The sequence below is a fragment of the Capra hircus genome, chromosome 24 (genome assembly GCF_001704415.2).
Source record: "Capra hircus breed San Clemente chromosome 24, ASM170441v1, whole genome shotgun sequence".
NCBI classification, from domain to species: Eukaryota; Metazoa; Chordata; class Mammalia; order Artiodactyla; family Bovidae; genus Capra; species Capra hircus.
Window position 1 is genome coordinate 62,015,909 of NC_030831.1, and position 13,279 is coordinate 62,029,187.

General features: G+C 45.6%; 1 protein-coding gene across 1 annotated transcript; it reads right to left on the bottom strand.

The window, feature by feature from the left end:
• On the bottom strand, positions 5,094-12,891 carry LOC102180556 (serpin B3). Its single transcript, XM_018039673.1, has 8 exons — positions 12,707-12,891; positions 11,898-12,087; positions 11,260-11,316; positions 9,371-9,499; positions 8,926-9,043; positions 7,739-7,881; positions 7,290-7,445; positions 5,094-5,931 (listed from the first exon to the last, which is right to left on the bottom strand). The coding sequence occupies exons 2-8, from the start codon at positions 12,060-12,062 to the stop codon at positions 5,527-5,529; spliced, it is 1,173 nt and encodes a 390-aa protein (XP_017895162.1). The 5' UTR covers positions 12,063-12,087; positions 12,707-12,891; the 3' UTR covers positions 5,094-5,526.

A 13,279-nucleotide genomic window follows, 5' to 3' on the forward strand; every position in this document is an offset into this window, starting at 1 on the left:
TGATCATACGACTCAGGTCCAGCATCTCGGGGAAGCTGTCTACCTCCGATGTCGTCGTCTTCTCATCCTGGTGTGGTGTAGTTTCTCCTGATAAAAAAGTCCTTCCATCCATGTTGGAGACAGTCCCTTAAATTATGTCTTTTCCCAGTCCTGGTTGCAGGTCATGAGGCATGTGATCTTCATCCAAAGATAGATTACTGAGATACGCTTCAGAAACAAACTTAGGGTGTTCTTCAAGAATCTGATTAAATTTTACATTAACATCACATAACAGCAAAGAACTATCTAAGAGATGAGTCTTACTAGATGCAGACCTCCATTAACAAACTGGGATTTAACATTTTGAAATATTTCTTTCTCCTTAAAGTTACCCTTATTTTTATTAAATATAACCAAATTAAGGCTAGTTTGTTTGCAAAATAGGTCTGTTCTCACTGATTTTGGTCTGATGATTTTTATAACCATAATTGATTATAGGCTTTTTATTTTGCTGAAATATTTATAGAGTCTCAGACTGAACTTTTAAAATAAAACAGGGCTGAGAAACTCATACCAAAGGCTTATCACAGATTTTGCCTAAAAAATCTAGGTGAATTTTTCCCTTTTTAAGGTCTCAAAACTTTCTTGAGATTTTTGTATCCATGAGATAAACTTCCTAACTCATTTGATAAACTTACTGGGAACTTAAGAACTTCCAATTTTTGGAGGAGTCAGATAGAAAATATAATTGTTTTGTTTATAACGTTTAATTTTACCAACGTATTGTCATAATTAGTTTGAGAGGAAGATTTTCCCTACTCCCTGAAAACATAAGATTTAACCCCATAATTTTTCAGATAGAAACCATAAAAGTTATAAGCATATTCACTGGTTCATTCAGTCTTTTTGCTAACTTTTGTGAAGTCATCAGGTTTTCCATTAAAATACCAGGACATATCAGAATGTTAAAAACTCCATATAATTTTTAGGATATCTGTATTAGTAATTTTACCCTACATTATAATATGAGCAGATTTATTACTCATTTGATACTCTTTTTTATGTAACTTAACCAACCAAATAAACACAGTTCAATATCTCTCTTTGGGATGCTTCAGGGGCCCTCTGAAGCACCCCAAAGTCAGCTAGAAGCCAAAAGTGCTTCATAGAATGATTTAGTAAGTTTTGTCAACAAATATCAGAAAGGTTTCGAGCTCTCAGTCAGATGGGACTATAGGTCACTGTGAAGCAATAGCTATTCACTCAGCCACAGTAACAGTATGGGATTTCAGAGGCGAATACAGAACAGACCATTTAAGAAGCAAATGAACTTAAATCTATTGTCAAATGCAGTTCACCATCTGAGGAAAGTGTGTCCTTTTAACAGAGAGAAAAGCCACATTCAAGTTTTTGCGCCAGCTTATTTTTAGTCATTAACAGTCCCAAATTTCTTTAGCTTCTTTGTAAGAGGAAACTAATGTTCAGTAATAAATGTTTCAAAATTTTACTCTATTTGGAAATGAGCTAGCTAGTCAGTGAATTTCCATCACTTAGTTTAGCACAACCCAATTCAAGTTACCCCAATTTGGACAGACTATTTCAGACAGACATTCCTAAAGCATAATTATTCTTAATAGAGTCTGTCTAAAAGCTCATATCTCACTGACATTTTTTTTGAAGTTTTTTACTTGAGGTAATTTTCTTGTTGACAAACTTGTAACAGATATAATATTTAACATATTAAACCTAGGTACAATTAAAAAAATATATTTAACGTTAAGTACTCTAAGACATGTCTATATTAAATAGGCCAACAAACAAACATTAATATCAGGTATTTAACATTGAATATTTCCCAGTTTACATGAACCTGGAATTTATTGTTCAATTTAGAATTACTTGATTTGTAAGCACTTACCTTTTTTTAAGCCGAATAAATAGATCTCATATACAAATTAACCTCAAAAATATTATCCAGAGACAGAGACATACCAAGACATATTTAGACAGACACAGTGCAGGATTTAGCTTTAAGTTTTTTTTTTTTTCTTCTCAGTGTCAGGAGTTAGAGATGGTCTAGATAGGTGTTCTTAAGAGCCCTGGTCTCAAGGCACAGGGAAAGAAAATCAAGGTCTAACAAATGGCGGCAGGTCTAAACCACATGGTGGCCAGACAAAGCAAAATGGCCATCAAAAATCTTCAGGTCACAGAGTTAAAACACACACACACAAACCCGGCAGTCTTCATCAAAGTGAAGGCGAAATCACTCAGTCCTATCAGACTGTTTGCGACCTGTGGACTGTAGCCCACCAAGCCTTTCTGTAACATCAAAGATTTTAAGGGAGGAAAGGAAGCCAGGTTGAAAGAAGAAGGGGGAGGAGGCGGGAGAGGGGGCAAAAGGGGTGGCCTTACAGACGTCTCCTGCCACCTACAGATACCCAGGCCTTACGGGACTTTTCCCTGGGCTTCCAGAGAAGGGAGGACTGGAACTCGGCCCTACCAAAAATCAGAACCAGAATTTGAGTTTCCTGCCAAGAGGAGGTGATCAGTCTCCAATCCTCAGCTCAGGCTGAGGGCCCTTTGACCAGATTCCTGCGTCCAGGACCAGGGGACTGGAAAAACAGGGAAGGATAGGAAGGGTTAAGGAGAGGAGACAGAGAGGGAAGGGGAGAGAGATCAATAAAGCCTCTTGTTCCCCCTTACCGGTCGGGGTACTCTGGCCAGTTGTCCGCGTCAGGAGGAGACCAGGGACAAAAGGGTCCCAGTTGCGGCCGCTGGGTCGGGTCCATTGGCAGGCAAGCTGGCCCCTGAGTACCCCGAGTGGTCAGGATGTCAGTCTCGGCGAAGAAGAGTGCCCGCCAGAGTCACCATTTGTTGCAGGAAGACGGACCCCTTCCAGGGCCCGAAACTGGGCTCTTGCCTAACACTCGGAAATGAATGGTCCGAGGAGACGTATGTGCTGACAAAGCAAGAGATTTTATTGGGAAAGGGCACCCGGGTGGAGGGCAGCAGGGTAAGGAAACCCAGGAGAACTGCTCTGCCGCGTGGCTCACAATGTACAGGCGGTGTCTCCTTTAAACCTTTCCAGAACTCTTCCAGTTGGTGGAGGCTTATTAGTTCCGTATTCCTAATCAGGATCTCCTGTCATAAAACAACTCATGCGAATGGTTACTATGGTGCCTGGCCAGGGTGGGGCGGTTCCAATCAGTGTGCTTCCCCTAACAATTCCCCTGCAAGACGGGGTATATAGCGGCGCCGTTGGTTCAGGCTCCTTGAGATTTTTGGGGTTCTTTCTTACATGTGTCGCCAACACCTGAGGGGTAGAAAATCCCTGTTGAGGCAAAAAAAGGTTTTACCCAAGGCGGGGGGGCTCAGTCAGGGTGTCGGATCCACGGTCGGAAGATGATATCTCAGGCTTGGTGTACAGTTCCCAAGTCAAAGGTGCCTTCTGAGGGCCAGCCTACATGGAAGGTCGGCCATTCTGCGCTGCAAAAAGTTATTAATTTGTTCTTCTTCACCAGCACCGATAGATTCTGTGCTCTAGACTTAAAATCAGAAAAATGGTCAGTCCTAAGGGACAACGGAGTGGAAGTCTCTTGCCCCATGATTACAGGATAGAACAGAGGAGACAAGACGACACCCAGAGAGTGGTGACAATGCCAGCACACACAAGGATGAGACGAACAGAGGAGACAGACCTCGGCCGAGAACACAGTGCTAGGTCTTCCTGGGCCCCCTGAACCCTCCCATCCCTCTAGGTTATCTTACCAACAAGGCGTTCACAGCGCCAGCCGCCTTCCCAGCACATTGCCGGGCCTCGGCCTTACACCGGCTAAGACGACTAATTCACCCCTGATTAAGCCTGACAAGAGCTCTCTTCTCACGAGAGCCAGCTGCCTTCCAGCACGTAAGCTGGGCCCCGGTCTTACGCTGGCTAACCAAACTTAACACCGGTGTTCAGATAGCTTTCCTCCAAGTGAGGAAACCCCCTCTACCGGGGGAGTGTTATTCTTCCCAGTTAAAGGGATCCCGGACGAGCCCCCAAATGTTGTGCCCGAAGTCCGAGTCCCCAAAGCTGAGAGAATAAGATGTCCGCAGCAATGCAAAAGCATAAAGGGGTTTATTACCAGCTCGAGCCAGGACCCATGTTTCATCCAGCACAGGGGAATCAGACAAAGGCCCCGAGCTCTGAATCACATCTACTTTTATACAGACGGTTCTTTGTTTCTGTAACAGCATAGCTGATTGGTTAAACGGTAGGCACGCGCGGGACTTTTAAACCTCGCATCCCTATCCGGATTGGCTCAGGTCTGGCGCGGGCGGGGGGCTACGGGGGTTTTTTCTGATTGGTCGAGCTACACTGCCTGCGGGAATTCCCAGAGCCTCAGCTTTTCTCAGGCCTAGCCTGCCCCTTGGAGCCTGTCCTGGCTTCAGTTTGGTCCTAACACTGCATAGTTCGTGGGGTCACAAACAGTCAGACACAACTGAGCGACTTTCACTTTGGTACTCAGGAAAACCTAGGAGGCTAAAACCTTTTTCTTACGAATAACAACTGGGACCAGAAAAGGACTTTGTGACCAGGAAGGTCCCACTCAGTTGTTTGTGTTCACTTCCGAGTTACGAGTGCGTGCTCAGGCACTCAGCCGTGTCCGACTCTCTGTGACCCCACCGGCTGTAGCCCGCCAGGCCCCTCTGTCCACGGGGTTCTCCGGGCAAGAACACTGGAGTGGACTGCCATTTCCTTCTTCAGGGGATCTTCCTGACCCAGGGATCAAACCCACGTCCCTTGCGTCTCCTGCATCTGCAGGTAGATTCTTTACTGCTGCCCCACCTGGGAAGCCCAAAGTCACACCCTCTTGTGTCCCCACCAGTAAGGCAGGAGAGCTTTCCTTGCTCCGCTTTCCTTCCAATATTTGAGGGGGCCAGACCTTAACACGGGCCGTGATCCTCTCCCTTTCTGGTTCCAGCCTTTTTCTTCAGGCGTATCATGCTCTACTCTGGTTTTGAACTTTTCTTCTTATCAATTCATATGTTCCCAAATTATCTTTCCAGTGTGTGGCAGGCCACTTGCACTTCGTTGAAAAGGAAGAAGGAAGAAAAAGAAAAGCACCAAGTAAACTTAAAAAGCACTGTTTTATTGACCACCTGCTTCATAAGAGCAGACATTTTCAGCTTGTGAGTGTCCCCCATGTCACTTAAACTAAAATAATTGTGGAGATCTAGCTGAGTAGATTTGACTAATAGATGTGATTTTTGAAACAGCAGATATATTATTTCAAAGTTAAGTGAAGATAGAATATTGATATATCCTTTTATCATAAGTTGAACATTTTGTCCAAATGGGAGCTTCCATGCGGAAATAGAGTAGGTTTACATGTGTTTGTGGAAAGAGAGGGAGGACAGACATGCTCTTTCAGTGATTATATTCTTAGAGGTGACTGTGAGGTTGGAAAGGAGAATGAATCCAAGGGAACCTGTTACACCAGCATTCGAGCTCCAGAAACAGCTCTCTGAATGCCCCCAAGTGTGGCCGCTGGCCAAGGCCGTCTAAGGGGAAGAGACTCTGCCGCAGAAGAGGATGCTGTTGGTCCTGATGTGCTTGATGAGGAACAGGAAAGGGTGATCACAGCGGAAACTCTCAGAGCTTCTTCCTGCTCTTGTAATAATTTCTACATCAGTAGCAGCCGCGGCCTCTGTGCCCTCCTCGGTCACCTCCACGAAGCACTTGTGGACGACCTTTGATACCACCAGATCGCGTCTCCCGGTCATGCCCGAGAAGTCGGCGGCCCCATCACGGAAGGCGTCCACCATCCCCAGGGCTTGCAGTGTGGGCACGAGGTCGTAGCTCTCTTCCACTTTAAACCGAGGCAGGTGTAAGTCCACTTGTCTCTTCCCCATATTCTGTGGGCTCGTCCACGCTATTAGCTTCTCAGCAGTGAGCTGGTCTTCAAGCTGGAACAGTGGAAAAGGAACAACTGTCAGGATTCTCAGCGGTCATGGGGCCCACCTAACCTCGGATTGAAATGTCTGGAAAACAATTATCTTCACAGTAAACATGAATACAGGAGGTTCAGTTGTATTATACATATAAACTCACTATACTATATACATATAATATTTATATATTGCATGTAATCTCATTGTATAAGCTGAATATTTTGTAATATTTATGTGATAAACTGAGCCTTCTGTATATATATGTGTATATATACCCATACATAACAGCAGAACCATTAAATAAATTTATTTTGTAAAAGATGAACTATATATCTTTGCTTCTTAAGTTGCCAGATCACTACATGTTTCATTTTCGAATAGTGTTGTCTTGTTAATGTCTTTCTGTGCAGTTTTTGCATGATATAATTATAGTGTACAACCCATTATTATTCCTTTAACTTGCTTGACTTATTTGAAAACTTTTCCTGTATAGACATGTTTCTCTAATCAAGTTTAAATTGTTGCATGAAACCACCATTAAGTAGAGATTCAGTGTGTGTGTTTACTTAATCAATACTTTTAAGCCTTGTGTGTTAGTCCCTAAGCTGCCGCATGTATATTTTTTGTGTGACAAATTCACTGCAAATTCAGCATCACTGGCTATTAGAGTAGTTGCAGATGGCCATTTATGGAATGACGTTTATATGCCAGATATTGTTATCGGTTTCTTTACAAATTATCTTGAACCGATATAACAATGCTGAAAGGAAGATTCGCTTCTTTTTAATTCCCAGCAGTGAGGCTCCAATAACTCTGAGAGAATACTTCTAAATAGAAAGTGAGCATCAGGATGGGTTGGTTTGTCTCCTCTCTACGAAGCATGGGGTTCAGTCTGCAGAATGGAGCTCAGCGTTGTTGCACTTCGTTTGATTCTGCCTGTGAGTGAATTTGCGCATATTTTCCGTGAGCCATCTGCATTTGACTCTTAGTCTCCCCTGTCCCCAAGTGAACAGACTGGAGCAGGTGGAGTCTGACGGCTGCAAAGTATCAATGTGTGAGCCAAGCGCATTATTTTTCGAAGTGATATTCTAGTTTTCTCAGAATCTTACTGGGTCCCGGGAAGTTAAGGTTTTCTACACATTCTTCCACATCACACTGGAAGGGCTATGTTTTTGGAAAGTCACAGGATGCCAAGTTCTCCTTCACGACGTTCCATTAGACTCGACAGAGAAGAAACGACACGCGCTAGTGTTTTGCTCTCCTGGCGCATCGCCAGCATTCTGTGAGCACTGCCTCTGTGAGCAGCCCACACGGGCCCTGTGCCGCCAGCAGCGTAAGCAACGGCGTGCAGCCCTGTAAAGGCCAGGCCTCACCTCCTGCAGACCATCCGCTTCTCTGGGCAGCAGCACCAGCATGCTCAGCTCTCCGCCTTTGTACGGGATTTCCAGGATCTTGGCTTGCACGTCCTCCAGGGACACGAAATTGAAGTGACTGGTTTGTTTCATCATCTGCACAGGTTTGCTTGTATCCTGCAATAAATTCATGTGGCAAAAAAATGCTAAATGGGCATTAGTCCAAAAGAGAAAAAAAAGATAATCTTATTGAGATACCAAACTCATCTTCCTTCTAAGAGATGGTCTGGGAAATCTGAATTAGAGACAAGAGTTTCTTCAACTATTACCAACTAAATAAAGGTGAACAAAGAGCCTTGAAAGATTCTACTTCTATTAGCAGTTATAGAAGGAACGATCAAATATGGATTTAACTTTCACACTGTACACAGAGCTATGTTACATTATTATAAATTAATTACGGACAATACCTTGTTCAGCCAAAACTTTTCCTCCGCAGTACTTTCTTCCTGAAATTTCTGGTTCCACTGCCCTTTGAAATAGACGGCGTTCACCAGAACCAGAACAGTGGTGCTGTCGAGAGAGTCTTTGGGAAACAGACCCTTGATTCTTTCTGCAAAGACAGAAAACCAAAGGTCTGTCGTGAAAGGCACGAGTGGCTTGTCTGTCAGATGCTTTGAAAGTTGCAAGTGATGATTAAATATTCGCACAAGTCAGCCCGTGAGGGACAGCATGCCCAGCGGTTCACCAGGTGAGGCTTTGCTCACGGCCCCAGCCTCATGGAGCCGCCCTCACGGAGACGCCCCTGCTCCTGCCTGGGAAGGCGTTCAGTGTGTGTGTGGGGGCCGCAGTCATGTCACAAGGAACCCTGATGCACTGATTCTAGATACGGTTTCCACAAGTCACGTTTCTGCACCCCCCCACTGCCCCCCTGCGTCCTCTCCTGCTTCCTCCAGCCTGTGCGCTTTCTCCTGTTCTTCCTCCCTTCCTCCCTCTCTGTCTTTTCAAACTTGAGCTCAACATTCTGAAGAAGTAGCCAGAATATTCTTCTGGACAATCAACATGCACGCAGTAATCTAGAGCACGTGGCAGACACCATTCCTTGAAGAGTCTTCGTCTTCATTCTCCACGTTGAGTTGCTGCAGGTTAGCCCTCTGTTTTGAGCAGGGAGACTTTGTCCAGCCACCTGCCCCGTGAGGGGAGGACACCTATGACAATCCTGTGGGAGGGGGACGTGGGCCAGACACCTCCTACTGCAGGGGGTCATTTCTGCAGAAAGGGTGGTTTGGGGGAGAGAAGATTGTTTCCCGATTAACAAAGGGACCCTTTCTAATATCTTCTCTCGGGGAATCATAATCCAGAAGTTAAGCCTCTAATTGAAAGGAAAACTTATGAATCACCCTGAAGTCCGAGCAGAAACTTGGGATCCACAAGAAACTGTCTTCCAGACTTAGCTGTGCCTGCAGGGGGCTGGTCCTGGGAGCACCCCCGCCCGGGTCTCTCCGCACTGACGTGGACCGTCCGCCCCCTGCAGGGCCTCCCCACCCTCCTCGATCTCGTCTCACCCCTGCTCCTGGAAGCCTGGTTAGGGTCCTGCACTGTGTTCACACACAGCGGGGACTCAGTGGTGACTTTTAATGAGTGACTCATAACCTACCATTGGTTTGGCTCTCCACCCAGGAGTTAATCATCTTTCGACTTTCCTCTGCAGCATTTTTAAAATCGGCAGATTCCACACTGGCCAGATAAAATTTCTTAACATTATCCATGTATTCCTGTGACATGAGCAGGAGGAAAGCAGGAATGGAAAGTGCTTTATCAGTAACCATGTCGGGATTCCTGAATTAAATGCGATGTGCTAAATCCTGATCAAGCAGAGTTCACAAGCCCATGCCTAGCCCCGCCTCACTGGTGTGCTATCAGCCTCTGGACACTCCAGCGGTGGGGGGGGGGGAGGGGGGTTGTGGCTGGGGAGCCCGGCCCCTGGGGGTAATCCCCCCGTGCGGGTTCCCAGGCTCCTCTGCACCCCTCCCCCTCCATTAGGAGCTGGGGCCCGAGGACCCGGCATGCAGAATAAAGGTGTGACAGATGAGGAAACTCACCTGGAGAAACGGAAAGTCCTTTTCTCCATAGAGCCTGTTGGCGACCCTCAGCTCATAGGCATCAGTGGATTTCTTTAATTCCGTCAGAAGCTTTTGAAAGTGATGATGAACATTTCCTGGCTTTTCAACCTTCAAACACCAAAAAGTGAGCTCACTGGATTCTCTGTCAGTGTGAACTCTACACCCCCAGGGTCTTTTGGATCCCTGTCTAGAGGGAGGTATCCCCGGGGATGATGGTTGTTGTTACTTCCCCTAATTGGTGCGTGTTACTGGAATTAGCTTTCCCAGTCTTTACATTAAATCTTCCAGGTAGCTCTCCCTCCCTGCTCTAACACACTCCAGCCTTTCCTCTGCTGAACTAGAGATGCGTCGGCTCAGCTCAGCTCAGTTCAGTCGCTCAGAGAAGCGTCAGCGTTCCATCAGTGCACTGTCCCTCAGTTATCACCAACAGTTAGGGTGAAGGTCTCAGCTGCACAGAAGCTCCTGAAGGGCTAGAGCCACAGAGGATTCCTAACAGTCATCAGCTGTGTGAGAGCATGAAATCTGTATGTTGTCCTATGTTGTGATTCGATGCCCTGTTACAGTCCTTTGAGGGATTACCTTCTAAGACCTGTTGACTGTGATCTGTGGTTCTTCACTGTGACGGCCACACTTCCCAGTGTAGGAACAGTGGGTGCCAGAGAGCCTGGGAACAGCTGTACCTCAGCAGCTCTAAGTCTTCAGTGCCATTCACATGAAGACAGGAGAGCTCGGAGAGCTTAGAAACTTCTCCAAGGAGATACAGATAATTTTTTCAATGTAGGCTTGTCTCAATTCAGAATCTCTCACTTTTGGCTAAGAGTTTTAGACTATTTAGATAAACCGTAACTCTCATTCATTTTCCAAAACACTCCATAATACACTTGATCATATGCTTATTGCTCTTAATCTGAGAGTTAATTAAAACTATGCACATATAGCAACATACTGTGATTAGTCTACTTATTTTTATTCTATATAATAATATATAACCTTAATCAGAGTTTCCATACCCTGGTCCTGCTGTCCTATCTGAAAATATTTGCATGTGATGTAGCAAGCCTTTTATTGCCCCTGGCTAATGGGCATGACGTCACTGTGGCTGAGAGCCATTGTATTTTTGCTGTGTTCCTCATTCCTGAACAGCAGATCACTATTTGAAGCTCCTTCAGGTTTCTGAGTCCCTGATTTTAAGCATATGCTTCTCTACTTTCAGAAAAACAAAGATATGAGGTAAATAAGTGAAGGGAAGTGAAGTGAAGTCGCTCAGTCATGTCTGACTCTTTGTGATCCCACGGACTGTAGCCCACCAGGCTCCTCCGTCCATGGGGTTTTCCAGGCAAGAGTCCTGGAGTGGGTTTCCATTTCCTTCTCCAGGGGATCTTCCTGACCCAGGGATCAAACCCAGGTCTCCCTCATTGCAGGCAGATGCTTTGCCGTCTGAGCTACCAGGGAAGTAAATGAGTATGTAATGTGAAATGAGAGGGCTTTCCAGATGGTGCCAGTGGTAAAGAACCTGTCTGCTGATGCAGGAGACATGAGAGATGCTGGTTTGATCCCTGGGGCGGGAAGGTCCCCTGGGGGCGGGAAGGTCTCCTGAGGGCGGGCACGCAACCCACTGCAGTATTCTTGTCTGGAGAATCCCATGGACAGAGGAGCCTGGAGGGCTACAGTCCATGGGGTCACAGAGAGTAGGACATAACTGAAATGATTTCACACACGCACACATGTGAACTGAGAAACAATTCTCTCCAGCTTGCCTAGCATGACCTCTGAAAATGGACTTCTCCCAGTTTATCTGAAATCCCCAGTTTAAGCTATGACCCTCTTGGACAGATGACCTCCTCCACATCCAAAGCTCTCTGACTCACGGGATTTCCTGCAGCTTGTCCTCTTGGGTTCTCTGCGATTTCACTGAAGTGAAGGACCTGGAGAAGACAGGGAGTGGGACAAGGAGACTGCAACGATCTGTACACATCAGAGGAAGTGAAAAAGAAAGAACAGAAGGACAAAAGAATGCCCACAAACAAAACTGTGTTCCAAATAAACGCCCCTCACAGAGACAAACTCAAGAGGAAACAAAGGAAAAGCACTGGACTGTCCAGCGAAAGCTTCATCCTTAAAACACAGTCTGTGTGTGGAAAGCACAAAGCTTCTTGAACGCTGTCCACTTCAAAGGATCGTGCCTCGTTTTACATTAATTTTTGAGGAAACATGTAAAGATGTCTCCCGTGGATCTTAGTCAGGGCCTCACTTCCAGTGAACTCTTCCATTAAAGCCTCCTCTGGTTCTTGGGCAATTGTAGGGGTTCATCCCAGCCCCCAGAAGAAGTCCAGGCACAGGAGCAGGGGGGAGCCCTGCGGGAGAGTGCGTGCCCCCCTCTGTGCCCACCAAGTCGTGGGGCTGCTCGAGCTTCCCGTGGGACCGGGGACAGGCAGACCTGTGGTCACCTGCACGCCAGCCAGCAGACAGCCGTGCAGACCTGTGACGGAAAGGCAGCTGCACCTACCTTCTCCATTTCTGACGCGGTGTTTTCTCGGGCCCCTAAGTAAGTCATGGCTAAGGCTGACGAGATACTGAAAGGGGACAGGAAGATGTTTTCCTTCTCTGATTGTCTGATCTGGTGGAACAGATCGATTGCAAGGTGGATGATTGCTTCACCGAGGGAAGTCATGGTGGCTGGATGTGGTCTGGAAGTCCTGGAAGAGCATCAGATGCATTTCATCATCACTCTAGTGAAGGAAGGCTAGTCTGTAATACTGTAATAATTTTTTTTTTAATGCCGTATATGTGGGTTGTGTGAATCTGGCAATCAGCATTTCTTGTCTTCTTACTTTTCAAGCCTTTTAAAATGAACAGTATGCATTTCATAATTAGAGGACTATTGAAATTAGTTTTTAAAGAAAATTTGTGAAAAAGTAATAGAATATCTTTATCTTTTCCTCCTTAGTGATTGCATTAAGACTGAGTAAAAAATGATTTATAACAGACACCAGGCAAAGACTGATGCGGTAACATTCAGCCATCTCCCATTAGGCACCTTCCTCTGTAGAAGGATCTTACTTGAAGGATTTGTGGGTCTTAGACGTCCTACTCCTGATCACATGTGCTTCCAAAGAAGCAAGACTTTTTGGGAAGTAAGTAAATAATCTAAGAACTAAATGAGGAGGAAAAGATGCTTCACTTTTGCTCTGGCAGAATAAGTGAAGAGCCACCATCCAAAGAAATATTGATAGGAGCAGGATGAAAAAAGACCCTAACCCTCGCTATTTCCAGAAAGGATTCATGGAGTTACACAGAGCTTCTGGAAGCAGTTACCTGTGTTCCAGGAGGAGCTGGGCAGGCAGTCTGCAAGCCTGTGTGCCGGGAGCTCTCAGCCCTGGATATATCCCTCTCTAGCCACCTCCAGTGCCTCAAAGCAGCTGGTATTTCAAGTAGATCAACTTCTGGTTTCTTCACCAGGTACCGTCACCTTCACAAGCACAGTCTCTGTGAGTGAAGATTCGACTATTGTCCAATTCCTTTACTTCCTTCTCATCTCCAGAAGAAACAGAACTGCAGTCACTAGCTCTTGGGAAATACCTGTAGGTGTCTAAGACCAATGACAGTACAGTTAAGCTCCGGCTTCTTTACATGCCTTGAGCTGCTATTTCCAAACAGTCATAACCCATAAGAATCTGTCCTCTCTTACATGTTGAATTGTCCTTAAGACTACTTCTAACAAAAGTGATGAAATAGCTTACATTTTCTATTTTATGTTCTGAGAGCTGGGCCAACCTGACGATGTCCTTGAGAATTATTCACACAAGTAGGAAAATATTTCAAATTCTCAGTTTAAGAGATACTGGCAAAGTGTCTCAGCCATGTGCGGAGAATAGGTGTCAGTTGCCT